A 21124-nucleotide genomic window follows, 5' to 3' on the forward strand; every position below is an offset into this window, starting at 1 on the left:
TTTCAGTCTGATCAGAAACAGGTCTGAACACTTTATTCCTCTCCCTCTTACAGATCCTCACTCCTATGCTGCTGTAGGATGTAGCTGAAACTCTGCAGAGAAACACGTTTTTTACTCTAATACATGCGCGTTAATGTAGTCCCAAACAAGATATTAAAAAAGCCTTTTTATTTAATCAGCATGCAGCCATAAAAACACGTGTTTCGCGAAGTTGGAAGTTTATTTTAAGTGCTTCAATTCCGATCGAGATGGAAAGCAACACTCGTTAGGATACCGGACGACATGGGAAAATGGGAGTTGACAATGGTGAGTAACACAAATACTTATACAAATATAAACGGATCGATACATGAGTTAAGCTAATCAATAGAGTCTCAGCATTGCTTGTCGTGTAATGTGTTTCCATACAGCCAATCAGAGCGATTCCCTCATGTTATAGGTGTAAATAAATGATAACGTTTTTATCCAAAGTGACTAACAAAAAGTGCAATAAACCAGGTAGACACGAACTCAGAACAGCCACTCGTTATATTTAAAAACATTAAAAAAAATAATATCTGTGATATAATTTATCCCATGTCTTATCTGAAGTCCAGAAGTTTTTTTATTTTACTAAAGCTTCAAACAAGTCTAGCCTCATGGTGTGCCTCTCTCAAGTACAATAATTACATTTAAAACATAGAGACAGGCATTAGTTTTTACTGCAAAATGAATATCTGGCAGTTATTGAGGCACCCAGAAGATTAAAGAATACAATACAGATTCAATTGCATGATATTTCCAAATCATGTTGCCATAAATTACATACATCAGGGGTGTCAAACTCAAATACACACTGGGCCAAAACAAAAAAATGGGTATTAGTCGAGGGCCGGACTGGTTCAATGTTTATTGCAAAACTTATTGAAATTAACTTATTGCACATATTAAACCTGGAACTAACAAAGCTTAAATGATTGCCTATAAAAACAACATTAAACATTAAATAATCAGTTCCATTCATTTCTTATGGCTCTATCTGCAGCTTTTCCAGAGTCATTTCTTAGAAGTACATTTTCCCAGGAGCTTCAACAAAACTATTTCCCTCAAAGAACAAACCAAACATGCCCTGTTGTCGTGAGAGAAAGTGCAGAAGGAAACATCCATTAAACTCAGTGTGCTGCTCTGTGGTGCTAGTTCAAGCAGATACTTGGCATCTCATCTTGGGTGCAAGTTCCTCAATGTTTGGGCTCAGGCTCTGAGCTGAGGAGACCCTCAGGATGGAGTGAAGGTGTGCGTGCAATATACCGGAGGGCCAGAAATTAAATCCACCAAGGACCTGATTTGGCCCCCGGGTCTTGAGTTTGACACATGGGACATACATCCTTGTTTTTATGAGCACAATATCGACTTTTTTTATTTTATGTTGGGAAGTAACATCAATATAACTCACATTTTAAACAGTAAGTGTTTTTAACAGACTTGTTCTATTGTTCCGATGCTGCAGAATATCATGAGCATGACTGTGTTTACTTCCTGTGTCTAAGTCTGTCATTCAAGACAGACATGATCTGCTTTTCCATTCAAACCAAAATGCTGTAGAAGCTAACATGGAGGAGTGTTGTGCTTTTGGATCTGGATGTCAGTCGTGCCCAGTGCCTCCATCGCTGAGTTACAGCCGGACACAATGCACAGTTTCTCCTCTGTGGGGAAAACAAACGCTCCCAGTTTCTGTGAGGGACAATGGGGTTTGTGTGATACTGGTTAGCAGACCATGCAGCTCCACGTCTGTCTCTGCATGAAGTCCTCCCGTTTACAGTGGATACACAATTTAACATGATTGTTGTGAGCAGGCATGACCTTCAGACATTACTGTACATTCAAAAAACTGTTTTGATGTTAGAAGATGGGTAGTGGTTGGACTAATTCAAACCCCTTTTGAGACGAGTGATTTTCTACTTTGGAGCATATTGAATGTTGAGTCGTTTTCACTCCTGGGTGTCTGTATGGATTTGTGAACTATTGCCTGTTAACTAGACAGATTAGGCAACGTTTTGCAAGACTGGATGTTATTATACAACACATGAGTCATTTTAAAGGAAGTCTACTAGTGAAGTGTTCTTGTTATGGCTTCGGTTTGGGCATTGGGATTGAAATAAAGAAATCCTGTGTTACAAATTGGGTCAGGAAGTTTGGAAGGCGTGGTATTTTGGAAGTGTCATGGAGGTTTTCATTTACATTTCATCCAAACGTTATGCTTATTCCAAAAAATAGGATTCTGCGAGATTTAGTTTCCCAGAAATGTGAGAATTGTAGTTTTGTTGCCCCTGGGACGTCCTCTGTATAATTTAAATGCCGTGTACACAGCTGTATCTGTCCCCCTACCAACATTCACGGCTCTAAAAGTAAATCTTCGGAAGACATTGAAACCCTTCTAACACGTTTTTTTAGAGTGGAAAACGTGTTAAGTCTCAAAAATAAAATTGAACAACATCAAATTGCAAACAAAACCTGTTTTGTGGTGCAGGAGAGGTGATTTGATTATGCAAAGGAGAAAGAGAAATACATTTTGTTTCCTTGAATTTTGAGCAGTAACCCTTATAATTTAGTTGGTGGTAGCTTATATACATATTGTTAGGCGGCTTCTTTGGAACTGTTTAATTTATGCGTCACAGCTGTTGTACTTCACATAATCAGAGCCTGAACAAGGCCCTCAGTATTCCTACTCGATGAACCCTGGTGCATTGTGTGTGCTGTGTCTAGTGCTATTGAGCGATCTGGAGGAGCCATGACTCAAACTAAATGAATACGTCTCCACGAGATCAAACAAGGTGTGTTCTCATGTCTGAATAATATATAACAAAAACAGTATGTCTATACAAAATCATGACCCTTGTTGCTAAACTAGCTTACAGTTGTCCAAGGCTTTTTTTAAAATTGGTTACTGAGGAATACTTCTGGGAACTCGTTGGCATTTAGGCTGTGTTTTGCTTTTCATGTGCTAACCTTTGATAATCCTGTATTTGTCCATAAACATTCATGTGAACTTATACAACTCTGGGAAAGTTCAGGTTTTTAAATGAAAGTCAGTGGAATAATGGAGTAAGCAAATCCTGCGTAGTGGTATTGGTCCATAAACAAGAACCTATAACGTTCTAGGAAATATCCACTTCCCGTGTAATTGTTAAATGGAAACCAAGTACAGGCTAAACCCAACCTGTAGAGTTTGCACGTTAAGCCGTTTGTGCAGTCGTTGGAAATAATAGTCCTGAGTAAGCACATTTAGCCTCATTTCAGTAATCCATAAACGTTCCCATGGACCTATACAACTCTGGGAAATGTCAGGTTTTCTGTGCAATTGTTGCAATGCAAACCAAGCTCTAGCTAACACCAGCATCTAGAGTTTGTGAGGACCCGATAATTATGACCATCACACACTAAGCCGTCTGTGCAGTATTTGTAGACGTGGTTCTTAGTAGGCAGATTTTGCGTAGTTGTTGTGGTTCACATTGGATCAGTGGGAGTTGGGATGTTATGTCACTTGTTTGTGTTGGTTCACCTTGACATGGAGGCTCTCTTTTCTATTTTTGCACCCACCCTCTCGCCCTGATGTTTTCACCAAAAACATTACTACATATAGTGTGTGTGTGTATATATATGCAATACACACAATATATATATATATATATATATTGTGTGTATTGCACGTATACCTTTGGTACCCGAGCAGAACAGTGAATGGCACATACCTATACGGTTTTTATAAGAAATCACTCCTGCTTGGACTTGTTCACATTTTATTCTTGCAAGAGTAGTTTATTAATGGGTCAAACAATCAGCTGGTCCTAATTTTTTGTAATATATTCATTGACATTTGGCAGCAAACCATTACAGTGTTGTTTCAAGACATAGTAATTGTACATCTTTTTTTACACAAAGATAAAATAAAAACAGTAAAAAGTATGAACATTAGGGAGTGATCAGCACTTCACAGTAAAATCATACGTTTGTAAAAACAAAATCTGGCTTATGAGGTTTTACGAAATCAGTCCACTTTCTCCATCGTCACACAAATAGTTCCAGTTTGTGATTGACAGATGATGTTATCCCCTCCATTTTGTAAATATCATTGTAATATCCATCCATGCGTTTAACGCTGGGCTACCTGGTGATAACCACTTCCTTGTAACAGCTTTTTTACTCACCACCAGCAACATTTAATACACATTTGTCCATTCTTGAGTTACGAGTCCAAAAATCAAAGTCTTACTCTCCATGGGCACATGACATTTGAAAATATCTTGTAAGGCATTATGTATCTCTTTCCAAAAGACCTCAAAAAAGGAGGAAACACTTTATAATATACTCTTGCAATATTACTTTCACTTACAAGCAATCATTATTTCCCTTCCCCAGAACCCGGTGCAGGAGTGGGGCGAGGAGTTCGAGGATGGCGCGATTTATGGGATTACTCTTCGTCGAGAACCCGTCCCTTCCTCCCCAAACCTCGGAGCGGAGGGTCCATGTTGTGCTTTTGTTCAGTACCGAACCTGCAAGGTGCGGCGTCTGAAAGCTGCCACCCTGGACCTCATCGTGAATCAGATCCTCGACCCTGAGAACCAGGAGCAGGACTACAGCCGCATCTTCCTCTCCACATACAGGACCTTCATCAGTACCTCGAAGCTTATAGAGCTGCTCTTTCACAGGTACAATCAATGTTCACATCACCGTATGCCTGTTCTGGTCTTTTCTTCTTAATGGGTAGTTTGCCGTTTTGTGGAATACACTTATGGGCTTTCTTGCCAAAAGTTCTGAAGATTGATACCACTCATGCCTATACAGCAAATATGAAGCTACAGCTAGCATCTGGTTAGCTTAGCACCAATGAGGTTGGAAATGCTAGCCTGGCTTTGTCAGAAATACTATTTATATAAAAAAAAAAAATTGACAAGTGTACTTAAAAAAAGTGTAGACTTCAATCAGGTGTGTGTACAGCAACCACTGCAATGTTTGATTGATTACATAAGTACAAAACACGATGGCTTGGAGTGCAAATCTGGACAGGAGCAATTTATAATCCTCAAGTCAATTTTCAGGAAATTACTCGTTTTTTTTAAGGTTATGTTAAATGTTTCCAGATGTTAACCTAACTGGCTGCTCAGTTAGCTTAGCAACAAACTATTCCTTCAGTGGTAAGAGTTACATATTTCAGTCCCCCCTAATCATACTTGCCAACCTTGAGACCACAGAAATCGGGAGCATTTCAAAATGCAAAATGGGGGGGGGGGGTGTGATAGCTCATGAGACTTCAAAGGTCTTTTATTTTGAAACTCTACATCAGAATGTCCTGATTTTTTTTTTTGTTTTATTCTCATCTAAACACAGAGGGATGATTTGTTTTGACTCTACCGTAATGCATAGGATATTCGCGCACCGCAATATCACGTGCGGGCTGGCTTGACTAGGTTTTCCCGAGTGGAGGCTGGCTTGACCGCAGTCAGAGAGTAGAGTAGTTGTCGATTCTTGTTCTGTTTTCTGTGACTATCTGCCTCACCTTCTCAGACTTTCAGTTGCGCGCTACTAAAGAGACGTGTTACCATGGAAACCAAACAATGGTGTAGCTGTATTAAAGTCTGAGTGGAAACAGTCCTGACTAAATCTGATTTTGTGAGAAATCGGGAGAAATATGACCCCGGGAGGAAACCGGGAGAGGGCAATGAAATCGGGAGTCTCCCTCGAAAATCGGGAGGGTTGACAAGTATGCCCCTAATTAACTTTGTCCATTCAAGCACACTTTTCCTAAGTTTCCCTTTTTGCTTTGGTTGTATGTTTTTATTCCTACTATGCTAACATTTCGCCCAGTTAAACCTGTTCTATGGTTTTCCGATCAGAAAGCACAGGCTCAAGTTTGAACATGATCAAGAGCCTCAGGTGAAAAGTAATCTCCTTTGTGCTGGATTCTGGGAAAACAACACGGGTGGTGCTTGTTGCTCACGCAGAGTCACCAAGTTGAGTCAGGATCTTTTTATACATTGTGTCGCTGACAAAGCAACCATGTCTTTGATGTAGTAATAAGTACCTAGCAGCAGGTGATCATCATCCTGAGGCTTTCAACAACAACAATTATGGACGGAGTGGTTTTAGACTGTGGTTGAATGTTTCAAGGCCAGGGTTAGGATAGTTGGAGGGCAGGAGCACATGGTAATTAAAAGATATACAGAAAACAGCCAAAGGAGTATAAAAAAAGTGTGTTTTTCTTCCCATTAGAGACAACGCTGCCTCAGATCTGGACAACAGTGAAGGCTACAACAGGTGGGTTACAGATGTTCCTTAATGCAGTGTTCTTGAACCTATCTGGGTTAGTTTTAATATATTACTCTGGTGTTGTGTAAGTAGTAATGAATCTCTGCCTCCTCAGCCCTCTCTTGGCCTTTGTCCAGACATGGTTGGATGAGTACAGCGAGGACTTCAGGGACTCTCCCCTTCACCCGGCACTCAGGTTGCTTCTGGATCACCTGAGGATCAGTTCTGCAGTTCATCACAACATGCGGAGCCAACCTAACTTCAGCTCTTTGGCCGGGCAAACTGAGGCACTGCTCAAGACGTTTCAGAACGAAGGTGATCCTCCGTTACATGACACGAACAAATGATTTCTTTTTGCTATACCATCGTACGAAATCCATAAAGACATGCTCACTGTTTTTTGATCTCTATGTGTGTCTTCAGAAGCTGATAAAGATGTTAGTTCTGCTGATGAGGAGCAAGACGAAGAGGCTTCTGGTGATGAAGATTCAGGATGTGAGAACTCTCCGGATCAAGGTGGATTCATGGACTTCTCCGCGGCAGCCATTGCAGATCAACTCACCCGAATGGACTCGGTATGCGAGAGGATTGGAATTTATTTCTTGGGTTTTACATTCGTAATCAAAGACTAATGATTGGTTTTCATGGCGTTTCAGTCTCTGTTTGTCAAAGTGGTGCCGTACCAGTGTCTGGGATGTGTGTGGTCGCAACGAGACAAGAAGGAAAACATGTCTCCCACTATCCGAGCCACCATTGTGCAGTTCAACGCCGTCACTAACCGGGTCATCATGTCCCTGCTCTGCCAGCCTACAGACTCCAACTTCAGTCCAACTTCCTCCAACGGGCCTCAAACCTCTCCGGCTCAAAGGGCCCGCATCATAGAGAAGTGGATCAGAGTAGCACAGGTTAGTGGCTAAAGACGTAGCTTAACTCAACCCAAAGATGGGACTTCTTTAACTAGTCCTTTACAGAGATGGCAAAAGTACACGCATCCTTTACTCAAGTAGAAGTACAGATACTCGTGTTTAAAAATACTCTGGTGAAAGTAGAAGTACTGACTAAACTTCTTTACTCAAGTCAAAGTAAAGAGGCTTTGAAATGTACTTCAGTAAAAAGTACCCATAACTAGCAGCTGTTTTAAAGAGTACCTGACCTCCCTTTATATTAATAGGACAATAATGTCATTGTTAGCTAATGAATGTTTCCATGCTGAACAACAGCAACATGACAATGTTTCCATTGGTCCCTCTTCTTTAGAGAAGACCAGGAAATGATGGATACACGGATCGTGTTCAAATCAATAGGCACGCAATGACTCTAAATAATAATGATCACGCCACCAAACACACATTCAAACTAAAGGAACCAGCCTGTTTGGGAAATGTGAGAAGTAGAAAGTACAGGTATTTGTGTTCAACATGTAAGAAGTAGAAAGTACAGGTATTTGAGTTCAACATGTAAGAAGTAGAAAGTACAGGTATTTGTGTTCAACATGTAAGAAGTAGAAAGTACAGGTATTTGAGTTCAACATGTAAGAAGTAGAAAGTAGAGGTATTTGGGTTCAACATGTAAGAAGTAGAAAGTTCAGGTATTTGTGTTCAAAATGTGAGAAGTCAAAGTAAAACAAAATAAGTAGTGGAGTAAAGTACTGATACCAGAACAATGTACTTAAGTACAATAAAGAAGTATTTGTACTCCAGTACTTCCCACCTCTGGTCCTTTATCACCATATGCCAACACAAAGCATGGGTAACAATACATTTAGATTTGAAATGAGGTGAATCCACTGAATGCTCGTTGTTTGCTCTGCAGGATTGTCGTCAGTTGAAGAACTTCTCCTCTCTCAAGGCCATCCTGTCGGCCCTTCAGTCTAATGCAGTTTACAGGCTGAGAAAGACCTGGGCTGCTGTTAACAGGTAAGGTTGGGTTAGAGACGTCTCAAAGGCCACATTTCTGTCCCTCTCTGTCACTTTTATGTTGTTTTCTACATAATCGTCCTTTTAATGAGGACATTGAACCCTCATCGAGTGCAATTCAATGTCACTGACTGAGCAAGTCAGCAAATGTCTTGTTTCTTGGTGACATTAGGGTCATCAACAACGCAGTTAACAATAACTGAAGCGTAACTTCATGTTGTTGCTTTAAGGCATTAACATCTGGTCATGTTTTATCGTATTCAAATGTCTAGTTTTGGGCAAAATGGCTGCATATTTAATACATTTTGTCTCGTTGTAGGGATAGCATGGCGACGTTTGATAACCTCTGGGAAACCTTCCCTGATGAGAACTGTGTTCTGACCAACAGAGAGCTCCTGCTGGAGGTGAGAAGGAAAATGTGTTTACAGTGTTTACCTTTGCAACGTTTATATGCATCTTTGTAATTCAAATCGCACAAAGGTTAAAGGGAGATGGATGTTTCAAATGCAGTTTGAATTTTACAAATCTTTACAGCCATTGTCAAGATATCAATGTAAGGAGTAAAGAAAACAGTCTTGCCCACGGTGACGGTGTATAATGAACCTAGTATAACATCAGTGAACTGTAATCCGTGTGTGATTTAAAAACCCAGGGAAATGTACATTGAACTTTTTGACCTATAGGGAAAAAACTGTAAAAGCCGTCTACATAAAACCCTTTAAACCAGGGGTGTCGAACTCAATTTCATCGCGGGCCACATCAGCATTATGGTTGCACTCAAAGGACCGGTTGTAACATTAAGACTATATAGAAATACATATATAAACATATCATAGATCTAAAATAATGTATTATATTACATTATTGCCTCTGCATTGGATTATTATCGAATAGGGTAATAACTTCATAGTTAACTACGTCTGAAAGCAGAAGTCTAGGGCAAATAATTGCAAGTCTCTTCAGTGAGAATGTCACGAAATGATTTAAAAATTAAAGCCACATTCTGGGAAAAGAGTCAAAATGAGATGCATTGTGGGACATGTAGTTTATGGGCAATGTGCTTCTGTAAAGCGGCATGTGACCGTATAATAAATATATTATATTCTTTGCAAGATCTTGTGGGGCCTCATAAAATGAAGTCGCGGGCCGGATTTGGCCCCCGGGCCTTGAGTTTGACACCCCTGCTTTAAACGGTCTTATAAATGTGTCACATTAGCTGGGAAACATAGGAGCCTGGGAACATACACTCCTGATGGTACTGTATGTAGTTCATGAGAAATCGTCTCACTGTGTAAAATAATGTCGGTAGATAGAAGATAGTCTACAGTAAATGCTACCTGACGAGAACAATTGATAAGGTGGTAATCTTCCTATATATTTCAATAGAAAATATTTTTCCTACGTTTGCATTTAAGCACTCTAAGCACCTGTTGCATACAGAGAATAGTACATACGATATGTCACGTATTGAAACCCTGTCCGGGAATGATTGTCCTCCTAAGCACATGGATTTATCTTTTTATAATCATTACAAAAGATACATGTTTCAAGTTTAATATTTACAGAAATGTTTAACAGAGAGTTAATGGGAAACCAGTCGCCTCCAGCACATTGTGTTCCCTCTTTTCTCTTATGAAGTCCTCTTAAGGCAGCTGCGTCAGAGGGGACTTTTGTCTAGTGAAAGTCAATAGGTCATAGAAAGACTGGTATTATCTGCACAAACACAGAAGTATCAATTGCTTTCAAATACCATCCAAAGATATCCACTTGGATGTCTTTCTAAATGTCCCTCTTTTGTTAACTTCTTCTCCTTTTCACTTTTCCAATATACTGTTGCATCATTCAGGCTCAGCCCTTTCATCAAAGGAGGCATTTCTCTGTTTAACCTCAGTGACTCACACATTTGCTTACAGCCTAATCGCTGCTTTTCATAGATATAACATACAAAGACTTCCGAGAGAAAGCTTGAAAGTGGCCTCTCTCCCTTTGCACAAGATAATAATTAAACAGGATATCCAAGTTAATGTATAACAAGTGTTATTCTTGTGTTGAAGAACCTGCTTCACGAGCATTTATGCATTTTGTCCAGTCTGCTCCTTCATTCAAACGAACAAAAATATGCTGGTGAGGTTAAGTCATTTAAAATATCACATCCAACTGAATATAGCTCTGTCTGACCTACTTCGACAGGATGGAGGCGCGGCGGCTGTAAATAACATTTCCCCAAAGATATCGAAGAGGTGTCCGATCCCCAGACAGATGGTAAGCCATATCTCAGGATCAGAAAGGATTGAGATATGTTGAAGCCGAGAGCCAGATGTGATACATTTGATTTTTCACAATGTTCATTTTTCTTGTGATATTGTCTTTCCAACCTGGGGCAGGGCTTAGTTTCAGCTTTTCACAATTTCACATGCAACCCTATTATACAACGTTAAAAGCCACCAGAGAGCGGGTTTCACTCCGTGTGGGTGGAGTATGTCTGGCATGGCAGTTACCCAAACCTATCTTTAGCCTTGCTCCGAGCTGAGCAAGTTTCAAATGGCCCCAGATCACCGGGATTATAGGACGGTAATAATAGACCAGACTGGGGTCTTTTATGAGTCATAAGCACATTCTCCTGGGCCGTAACATGAACCCACAGTGCTGCTAAATGGGATTTTCCTTGTGTGAATGCATCAAATAAAAAAAAAAGCTAATGACTGTTAAAAGGACACAAATAACCACACACAGTCAGTGACACAGGAAACTTGAACCCTTCTTCCATGTGTGTCTGCAGAGTACCTCCAGTGGAGTGGTTCCTTACCTGGGCACATATCTGACTGTCCTCACCATGCTGGACACTGCTCTGCTAGACACTGTGGAGGTAAATAATGTAGCCTTAATACAGTTCCTCTGTTTAATATTTGACAGTGTTAACATTCAATAGTTAGGTATATACTGTGTTCAGTAAAATATGTCTGTCATGAATTTCCACCAAGTAATAAGTTACACTTTACTTCAATCCCTCCTTTTCTGCATTTGTAAGGAGTAGCCTATGCTAGTTGTATTACTCTGTTTTGCTAGTTGCAGTCTGCTTCAATACAATTTTCAAATTTAAACCAATATGACAAATGAATCAGCAATTTCATAAATGTTAATGTAATCTAAAGGTAGGTTTACTTCAGATAATTATGTGAATTCAATGGGATTCAAAATGCTAGCTACAAAAGCTAAGCTAACGTTAGCTACAAAAGCTAAGCTAACGTTAGCTACCCTTAGCAGGTGTTTAGTCAAGTTTTAACTTTATTAGTTACCGACTCATTTAGCTACTCAAACAATATTAACTAAATGACTAAGATATCAGTTCAACCAAATGTATATGTTATCTTATTTACAGAGCTAAAGAAAATCGACATTTCGTTTTTAGCTATCATCAGCTAGCTTGATATTAGCCTTCTTGTTTTAGCTTTCTAGTAGTAGGTTGTGTATACATATTGGAAACATCTACATGACATTTTGATTACCTTCATTTTATATTATCATATTGTTATGAAGGATTCACAGGAGGTATTGCTATTAAAAAATATATACAACCTGTTAAAGACCATTGTAGTGACATTTAGATATAGTGCTCTTAATAATAAATAGGGATGTTAGCAAAAAACAATAAAAGATAACAAATTATACTATTACTTGATCCAATAAATCCTTGTTGTATTAAATATACATTCTTTCTCTTTTGACAGGGTGGGCTCATAAACTTTGAGAAGAGGAGAAGGGTAAGTGGTTCCTCTTTGTACCGTATTTTATATATTCACTTTTATTTTTAAACAAAATGTCCGCGTACATTTCTGTCAGCACTGACTTAGCTGGGTGTGTGCAGTATATTTGCATGGTCAGAATAAACAGGGACATTTTGTCTTTTCAGTCGGACATGATGAAAGCTAAAGAAAGGTTTAAACAAATTCAATTCAAATTCATAGCTTTTATTGTCATATGCTCAAAGCTACCGTGTAGAAATGGCAATGACCTGAGCTCCTCCAACAATGCGACATGTAGCCTATAATAAAATACAAAATAAAGAATAGTGCAAGAAGTCTATACACGTAAATAGAATATGACAAGAACAGAATATTAAATAATGTACATTAAGACTAAATTAAATACGGTTTATTGCGGTGATACCTATTTTATATAAATAAGTAGATTGCAAGATGACAAACAGGAATGTTTATCGGGGCACTTAGCAGAGCTCATTTTTATATCTCTTTAAGGATCACTTTCATTCGTTCATTCTGTTTTAATGCTCTGTCCTTTCCGTCTCCCTGCAGGAGTTTGATGTTTTGTCTCAGATCCGCGTGCTGCAGATGTCCTGCTCCCAGTACAACCTGCCCCATCACTCCAGAATCTCTGCCTGGCTGCGGGGAAGCAAGCTGCTCACAGACCTGGAGAGGTGAGCTTCTTTGTTTATGGTTTTTTTTCAACAGCATACAGTTATTCTATCAGAGCATGTGTCAGAAGTAGGTAAACAAATCTTCTCTTTATAGAAAAATAGGTAACAATTTAAATACCGCTTAATACCAAACAAAATCCCACACAGACAGAAGACAAACAGACAAACAACAAATAAATGAATAGAAAACCAGTCAACTAAAACAAAAATGTCAATAATAAACAATATGTCAGTACGGCAGCACCTCGTCCCCGTGACAACCCGTTCGGTGTTGGGTGGAGAGGTGAGCTTCAATAAAAAGTGGTTTAATATTCCCATCATACCCCTGTGATCGGATCCCGAGCAGAGGGAACGCCCGCTGAAATTCCCAATAAAAGTCGAGTTACATAATCTGAATTATGCGTTGTTAAAATTCTTCTGCTGTCAATAAAGCCTCCCCATATGGACGAATACACCTGCGTTGCTTTTATAATTTTCCATTGAATTAGGTGCAGCATCAATCAAAGTGTCCCGTTACACTGAGTAATGTCTGGTCAGTTAATCCGTTTTTATTATCAGTGGATAACAAGGACCTCACCTTGTCGTAAAGAAGCCGTTCCTTTGACATTTATATTGTAAAAATGAACTAGTATAGCTCTATGAATGTATAAGAAGGCTGAATAAAATAAAAGAAGAAATCTGCTATCTGCAGAAAAAAGCTAAAAATATATAAACATTATATAATTACCAGAGCAGTTATGAACCTATGCCAAATAGTAGAAGTGTACATTTACAATACACAATACATAAAGTTACAATTTGTTATTAATAACATTGTTTTAAAATGGACAAGAACAATGTCATAAATAGACAAATATTTTACTTTTTGTTTTTGTTAAATTATTATTGCCACCCCAGATGTTCCTGATTGGTGTTTGTATTTCATTTTATGTCCAAAAAACAAGTGATATAAATAATATCTGCTGCCACAATACTTTCAATGTAGGAAATGTTATTACAAGTGCTTCACAAAAAAAAAGACAATATATGATCATTTTAAAGTCGAATAAAACATGGGCTGTAAAGAATAATAAAAGAAACCTGAGAAAAGTGAAAATAACTTTATTTACAAAAAATAAATATGAAAATGATGTCAAAATGTTCCCAGTAAAAAAAGGATTTTCCCCAGTAAATGAATATATGTTTTTGTTCCAGCTATGACCTGTCGAGGCAGCTGGAGCCTCCGGTGGATCTGTGTTCTCCGACCTCCTGGAGACACCGCACGCTCACAAAGAAACTCTCCTCGTGAGTACGCTGCTGCGCTCGCTGTTAAATGTGCAAACATTTGACTATGTACACCACACACACACACACACACACACACACACACACACACACACACACACACACACACACACACACACACACACACACACACACCTTTAAACAACACCTGAACGCTAAAGTCACAGTGGGTGCAGAGAGTGTTCACGTTGCTACAACAAGATGTAATCCGTTGTCAAGCAGTGTGATTTGTTGTCTGAAGTGTTTACACACAGTAAAAGGAAAATATATTGGTTTAAATATTTTCCCGTATTTGTTTTGTTTAAAGTCCATAGTTCTGCACAGTTGCCGATAAAGCTGAGGCTCGACCAGTATTATATTATTTTTTACAATTAGATCCTAGTAGTGCTTAGGATTATATTTCTTTTTATACAACCTCAAATATAAACAAAGAAACCTAGGCAACCACATAGTAATATAAAAAAAATGTGATTACAAAAATGTGTATGTATATTCAAAATTGAGTAATCAATTAATAAAGGTGAATTCATAATCCAATTTAAAGACCCTATTTCTATTGAAGATGACTTGATATTATTATTTTCAAGAAAGACACTACATCATAACCTCATAACCCAAACCATTGAAGCTTCCTTATGAACGCTTTAATTGTAAATAGACTCGATTTAAAAAATAAATAAAAAAGTGACCAACACTTGTGATGTATGTTTGTTCAGCCCTTTATTGCAGCGTTATGTTTGACTGGTTGTCATGGTGTCTCTCTGTCCTCAGCCTGCTCACAGTGAGCGACGGCTCTAAAAAGGTCCCGGCCGATCAGATCAGCGTCTCCTCCTCCGGGTCCAGCGGCTCAGAGATGGAGGATCTGTCCTGCCCAAACGCCACCTGCTCCATCGGGCTGCAGGTAAACATCTCTCTCTCTGTCTGTCTATCTATCTGTCTGTCTGTCTGTCTGTCTGTCTGTCTGTCTGTCTCTCTGTCTGTGTGTGTGTGTGTGTGTGTGTGTGTCCTCACCACAGTGCTGTCTCTGTTTGTCACGCTTCATCGCATGATATTGTGTGTTCAGAGAAACAGCCTCTGTTTACACGTCACAAACAGTCGTCTGGCTTCAGGCATCTGCAGAAACGACACAGACACTCTGAACGGCCCTGGTTGACCTATATTACTGAAGTGCTTATGTCACACCTGCAATAGGACTTCAGCTAACACGTCCTCAACCATTATCTCATTTGATTTACAAAGCCCAATGTCACAAACACATTGGTCTCAGTGGGCTTTACAGATCAACAAACATGAAGGACATCATAACAATAAAATAATGTGTGACAAGTGTGGTCCTTATTCTACGGTGTCACATTTCTTTTTTTGATCTGACCAAATGTTTATTTCTTTTTTTGAGTTTAGTGAAAAAAATTCTGAGATAAGTCAGATTTTCCCCCAAAATTATATCTTTTTTCGGGGTTCGGGTGTTTTTCATAGATAACACGGCAGGGTCCGTTACAGTTTGTTTATTTGAAATCAGATGAAAACAAACTGTAACGGACCCTGCCGTGTTATCTATGATTACTATACGCCTCCAGCGGAGGGAGGGGGGGCAGGTCTCTGGAACAGCAGGGTGGCGAGTGAGAGCTGTCTTCTTCCCTTTCCAAGCTTCAAACATGTATTTATCGTGTGATTTTGGAAATAAAAGTTTAATATTCTGAAAGCCAAGACTTTGTTTATTTGAAATCAGATGAAAACAAAGTCTTGGCTTTCGGAATATTAAACTTGTTTCGGCAAATTCAGATGATAAATACAACGGCATAAATACAAGCGGTGAACGGAGTAACTTGACGTCACAGCAGGCATAACAACAGCCGGTGTTTCTCGTGAGGGTTTTGTTGGGAAACAAACACAATACACACTAATGCAAAAACACACACACACACACACACACACACACACACACACACACACACACACACACACACGCGCTCTCTTCTCCCAGACCAGTAATCCAAACGAAAATATGTTTCCTCCGTACTACTTTGATCATTTGCTAATAACCAATCAGATCGATGGATTCCAGAGAAGAGAACACTTTGAAGGCCTTCTTCTCAAAGTGATGACTCGGTGACAGTCATTATATAATGTGACATATTTAGCTTAATATTTGGAGAGCAACAACAACAACAACCTGATGTCATTAGAAAGCTAGGAATCTCCTCTTTCCAGCAGTGTATACAACTCAAAATGTGTCTTCGGGTCAATGCTACTGATTTCGATAGCGCAGCTCACATATAACAAATATGACATTAATTTCATAAGCCAAATTATATAAATAGTTTTTCAGCTAAATGTTAGAGGTTTAAAAAAGTAAATGGGGTCCGCTAAATGACATTTCGTTGTCTTAGTACCTGTACTCAGTGCAATGACAGTAAAGTCATCTAATCTGATAGCATTGGGATGTGTTCTCTAGAGAATAGTTCCCATCGCCCTCATTAATAATCCCCCTCCCTTTTCTTCTCTATTCTCCTCAGTCTTTTCACGGCTCCTGCACCAACGTGTCTGAAGCCTTCTCCCCCTGCTCCTCTTTGTCCTTCCCCTGCTCCTCTGCTGCCTCCTCTCCAGACTCCTCCACTCCTTCCTCCTCTTCCTCCTCTTCTTCCTCCCCCTGTGGGACCTGTGCTCGTCCGAAGAACCCCCCCTCCTCCCAGCACAAGCGCTCGGTGTCGATGACGTCGCTGCCGCTGTACAACCGCCAGGTGGACGACTCGTGCATCGTGAGGGTCAGCGTGGAGCTGGGTCAGAGCAACGGGAACATGTACAAGAGCATCCTGGTGAGTGTATACCCGGCACTCATTGGACGTCAAAGGATTCGGGTCAAATGTGAACGTCTTATTTCAGTTGGGACTTTTCCAACTTAGTTTTTTCCAATCCAACTTTATTTATATAACACATTTAAAAACAACAGTTGACCAAAGTGCTGTACATCGATAAATATATAAAAAGGAATCATAAATACATTTAGACAAAACCGAGACAGTGTTTCCCCAACCATTGTCTTGGAGGGACGCTGCGCCCCGCCAACGGAGCCCCGCGCCCCCCCTGAAATTCAAAGTGTTTAAAAAAAAAAGAATTATTATTAATTTATTATTATTTTTAAATAATGTATAGCTAATCTATACCTACTGTCACTTTTCATTGAACATGTGCTCTTTTATTAAATAAACTAAACGCTTTCATTTTAAGTTGTGAGTTTAGTGTTTTTGACCCTAAGAAACACTGATGCATTAATCAATAACAATAACCCCCCCCCCCCCCCCCCGCTCAGGCAGCACCCCCCCAAAGCAGTAAACCTAGGAGAAACACTGCGATAGGACAAAAATAAACTAATGTAAAAGCACGAGACAATAAAACCAAATTTATAGCCACAACTGAAAAAAATAAAAAAAATAAACGTTTAACACGGATATTACTCATTTATTAATATTATAATAATTAGAAGAAAATATATATATATATATATGTATATATGTATATATATATATATATATATATATATACATAGGAAGTTAAGTGAAAACTGTTAAAATATGCAATAAAGATTCAATCAAATAGAATAAAAATATCTATGTAATAAAGGATTGAATGTAAACATTTGCATTTAAAGATATTACAAAATAAAAGTAACAAATTAAACGTGCACAATAAGTAACAGTATGTTATTGCTACTTTAATAAAAAAATCTCCCTTAGGGACATAACAATTGAATCAATAAGGACTGTGTGTGTGTATGTATGTGTATATATATATCAACAAGTAAAGCAGAATGATGCTAATTAATTATAGATTATAAATAAATAATTTAGGGACAAGTGGGTGAGATTAAATAAATGATACTTCTTCTCACTCCTTTTGGAACACTAGATGTGGGACTGTTCATGTTGCTAATGCTGTTGTTGTAAATGTCTCTTTGTTTTGTTTTGTCTTACATGACTATGCACTGCAACATTTTTAGTTTTGTAATTATTTATTTTACTTAAATACAATTTAAATACATTTATCAATCAATCAATAACTTTAAAAACTAGGAAAAAAAGTCAATTACTTCACTAAAACGTATAAAAATCACATCTATCAAAGCTCCTTAACAATAGCTTTTTTATATTGTTTTTCATGTCTAGTTGACGAGCCAAGATAAAACAGCACACGTGATCCAGAGAGCGTTGGAGAAACATCACCTGGAGCTCATGGACTGGCAGGACTTCACGCTGACGCAGCTCATCTCCTCGGAGAGAGGTCAGAATACTCTCCTTTCTAAATACAATGAAAAAAGTGCTGAAAATAACTCATTTTGATCTTTGATCATATTTCCTGTGTTTGTCTTTGCAGAGTTGCTCATACCGGACAAAGCCAACGTCTTCTACGCCATGTCCACAACGGCAAACTTTGACTTTGTTTTACGCCAATACCCAAAAGGCCAGAAGAAACCTCTGAGGGCCACGTGTAGTCTCGGACGAAACACAAAGTGAAACACTAACCCTGCACCTGGATGATGGGACTCAAGTTGAAAATTATATTAATTTTTTAACAATTATTTTTATAAAAAAAGTAGGCTCTCTAAGATGGTCTGTCCTTTTTATTTTTTCTTGGATACCAAAGAGGTTTTTATGTGGAATGAATTTAATGCAGAAGCACTTTATGAAGGAGAACAGAGACAAAAATGATCTGGATCGGACATCTTTTATTTCCTTGTGGAATAAACTTGGATCCTTAAAAAAAAACATTCCTTGACTCTTCCTGAGATATTTGGATCACATGTTCAAACACTGATTGATTTGAAAGGGGATGTCTGACACCAGAGCCCAGTCTGCTCTGATTGGTCGGCTCTGTTCTGATTGGTCAACCGCTTTCAGATGTCCCGCCCCTTAGCCTATCACGTACAATGTGTTGGAGCGCTAGCCAATAGAAGCGTGTTACTTGGTGATATCACTGTGTTCAGGAAGTTCAAAGGGGGGGGGCAGGGATTTTAGCCTTTGCAGACCATTTACATGCACTAAAACCTATATAACACTACAGAAAAGGGAAACCCCTAAAAGCCTAACGGGGCCTCTTTAATTCTCGATCAAACCGTGCCTGTGTCGGTGACCTAGCTTGAACATTGTATAAATGCCGGTGCCATTAATAACCTGTGTGTTTAAAAAGGGAATGGGGGTCAGATTGTGTGAAGGGCTGATAATGAACTCATGAAGCCCCTCAGCAACTCAACATGAAATACCTGGTGCCATCTGAGGGTCCTTCTCACTTTGGATCACTGGGTGCGTGTCACTTCTCTTATTTCTCATGTCCTCGCTCCTCGGGCTCGGTATCACCGGAAGTTGATTTGTCTGCGCCATCTTGAGTACCGTCCCAGTGGCCGGAGGACCGAGGAGCGATAATCGAGGAACTACCAGACCACCCTCCGGTAAAATCCTCAGACACTCGCCCCGCCCCCTTGCTGTGTATCGCTCACTGATTGGACGATGCAGCGCATGCACTGATCTGGCTGCTGTCAGACGATCAGCTGTGCAGCGTCATCACAAACGGGTGGCGCTCCGGAGGAAAGGACGTCCCATTGCTCTTAAAACTCATTTCCCTGCTTCTTGTGGTTTCCTTGCGTCTCTCCATGCTTCCCTGGGGGGAGGGACTAGTCGTAGGGAAACGACGCAAGTGAAGGACGCAAGGAATCCATTTAACCGAAATGAGAGGCACCCACTGTGTACCAGGCGAGTCCCGACATGTCATCTCATCGGACTGGAAGAACGGCATTCCTGCGACGAGATGTCAACAGGATTTACACGTGCAAATATCTAATGTATGAGAGGATAATAAGAGTGTGTGCTTTCAGTGGAGTGTTAGTATAGTAAGATTCATTTCTGTATTTATTTCCACTTTGATTGCACCTACTGTTGATTCACACATTGTGGCGACTCACTATGTGTATTGAGAGGGATGATTCAGATGTTTTAAAATGGGGTTGAATGAGGTACTTCTCCATAGTCTGTGTATCACCTACAGTAGATTACCCAATACAGACTAAAACCAGTAATAAATGAGATATGAATTAATCTGTAAACCCCCAAAATTCCCTGGTTTCTGAACAAATGTTGGTATAAAAAAACAACCCCATCTTAAAACACTAACTATCCATTGACTGGGGTTGAACAGTAAATAAAAAAAGTTTATTTTAACACAGATTTTAAAAATAAGGTTCTAATTTTTCAGACGAATTCTGAGAATAGTAAGAAATAATGACAATATTTTAAGATTTTTTTTGTTGTATTTAACATTGTGATTCAGACTTGTGAAGCCTGGATGTAAGTGGTGCTTAAATGGCTTGATTTTAAAGCCTTGCATGGCGTTCAGATAAAATCATTTCAATGACGTCAATTAACCCCAAGACTGTTGTAGGTACAGCTGATAGTGATCGTCCCGCTGCAGGGAGTTTCTGCAGAGAAACGAGAACACATTGAACTGAAACACTTGATAAAATCACAAGTTGGATCACTGGAAAGTCCTCTTGAGTCGAAAGCCTGCAGAGAAACAGACCTGGGGCTTTGAAACAGCTTCTCTAATAATGAAGCTTCTGTCACAGTTGTAAAACTAAGAAATAAACAGTTTGCAAAAATCTTATTTCATATGTGAATATTTCCACACTGTACCAATAAATACTTCATCAGTCCTTTTTGTCTGCCGCCCTCATGGGTTAAATGTTTTCTTCCTTTTCATCAGAGGTTGGAAGTAACTAAGTACATTTAAAGTAACATTTTGAGTTTGTTGTACTTAACTTGAGTATTTCCATGTTCTGTTACTTTGTACTTCTACTCCACTACAGTTCATATATTTAATACCTTTAGTTACTTTATGGATCTGGATCAGGGATGGGCAACTTGGATGGTGGTGGTGGGGGCCACATAATTTATGTACTGGCCACCAGGGGGCCACAGATTCACTTGGAACACACACACACACATTTCATGTATGTAATTATTACAAATATACTAAGTCTGACATCTCCATTGACATTTTACAATCTTTCAGGGAACATCCTCTAATAAGCTCATTAAACAAATATCAGTTCACAGAAATGTTATTTCATGTTAACAAGTGGCATGTTTGTATTGAACAGGGTATTTAACAGAGGAATACAACTATGTTAAACTATTGGAAAGCACAGAAAATGTGTGTG

General features: G+C 39.2%; 1 protein-coding gene across 2 annotated transcripts; it reads left to right on the forward strand.

The window, feature by feature from the left end:
* On the forward strand, positions 1-20617 carry LOC307015330 (ral guanine nucleotide dissociation stimulator-like 1). 2 transcript variants are annotated; one of them, XM_079643841.1, is made up of 17 exons: positions 1-306; positions 4396-4685; positions 6247-6291; positions 6398-6597; positions 6706-6857; positions 6939-7187; positions 8095-8198; positions 8518-8602; positions 10389-10460; positions 10978-11064; positions 11927-11959; positions 12512-12633; positions 13828-13917; positions 14689-14818; positions 16434-16733; positions 18081-18195; positions 18289-20617. In XM_079643841.1, the coding sequence occupies exons 1-17, from the start codon at positions 283-285 to the stop codon at positions 18426-18428; spliced, it is 2238 nt and encodes a 745-aa protein (XP_079499967.1). In that variant the 5' UTR covers positions 1-282; the 3' UTR covers positions 18429-20617. The 2 variants fall into 2 exon arrangements, with proteins under 2 accessions (XP_079499967.1, XP_079499968.1); XM_079643842.1 differs by lacking the exon at positions 10389-10460.
* The last annotated feature ends 507 nt before the right edge of the window (positions 20618-21124 follow it).

This window comes from Notothenia rossii, assembly GCF_949606895.1.
Source record: "Notothenia rossii genome assembly, chromosome: 8".
In the NCBI taxonomy this organism is placed as follows: Eukaryota; Metazoa; Chordata; class Actinopteri; order Perciformes; family Nototheniidae; genus Notothenia; species Notothenia rossii.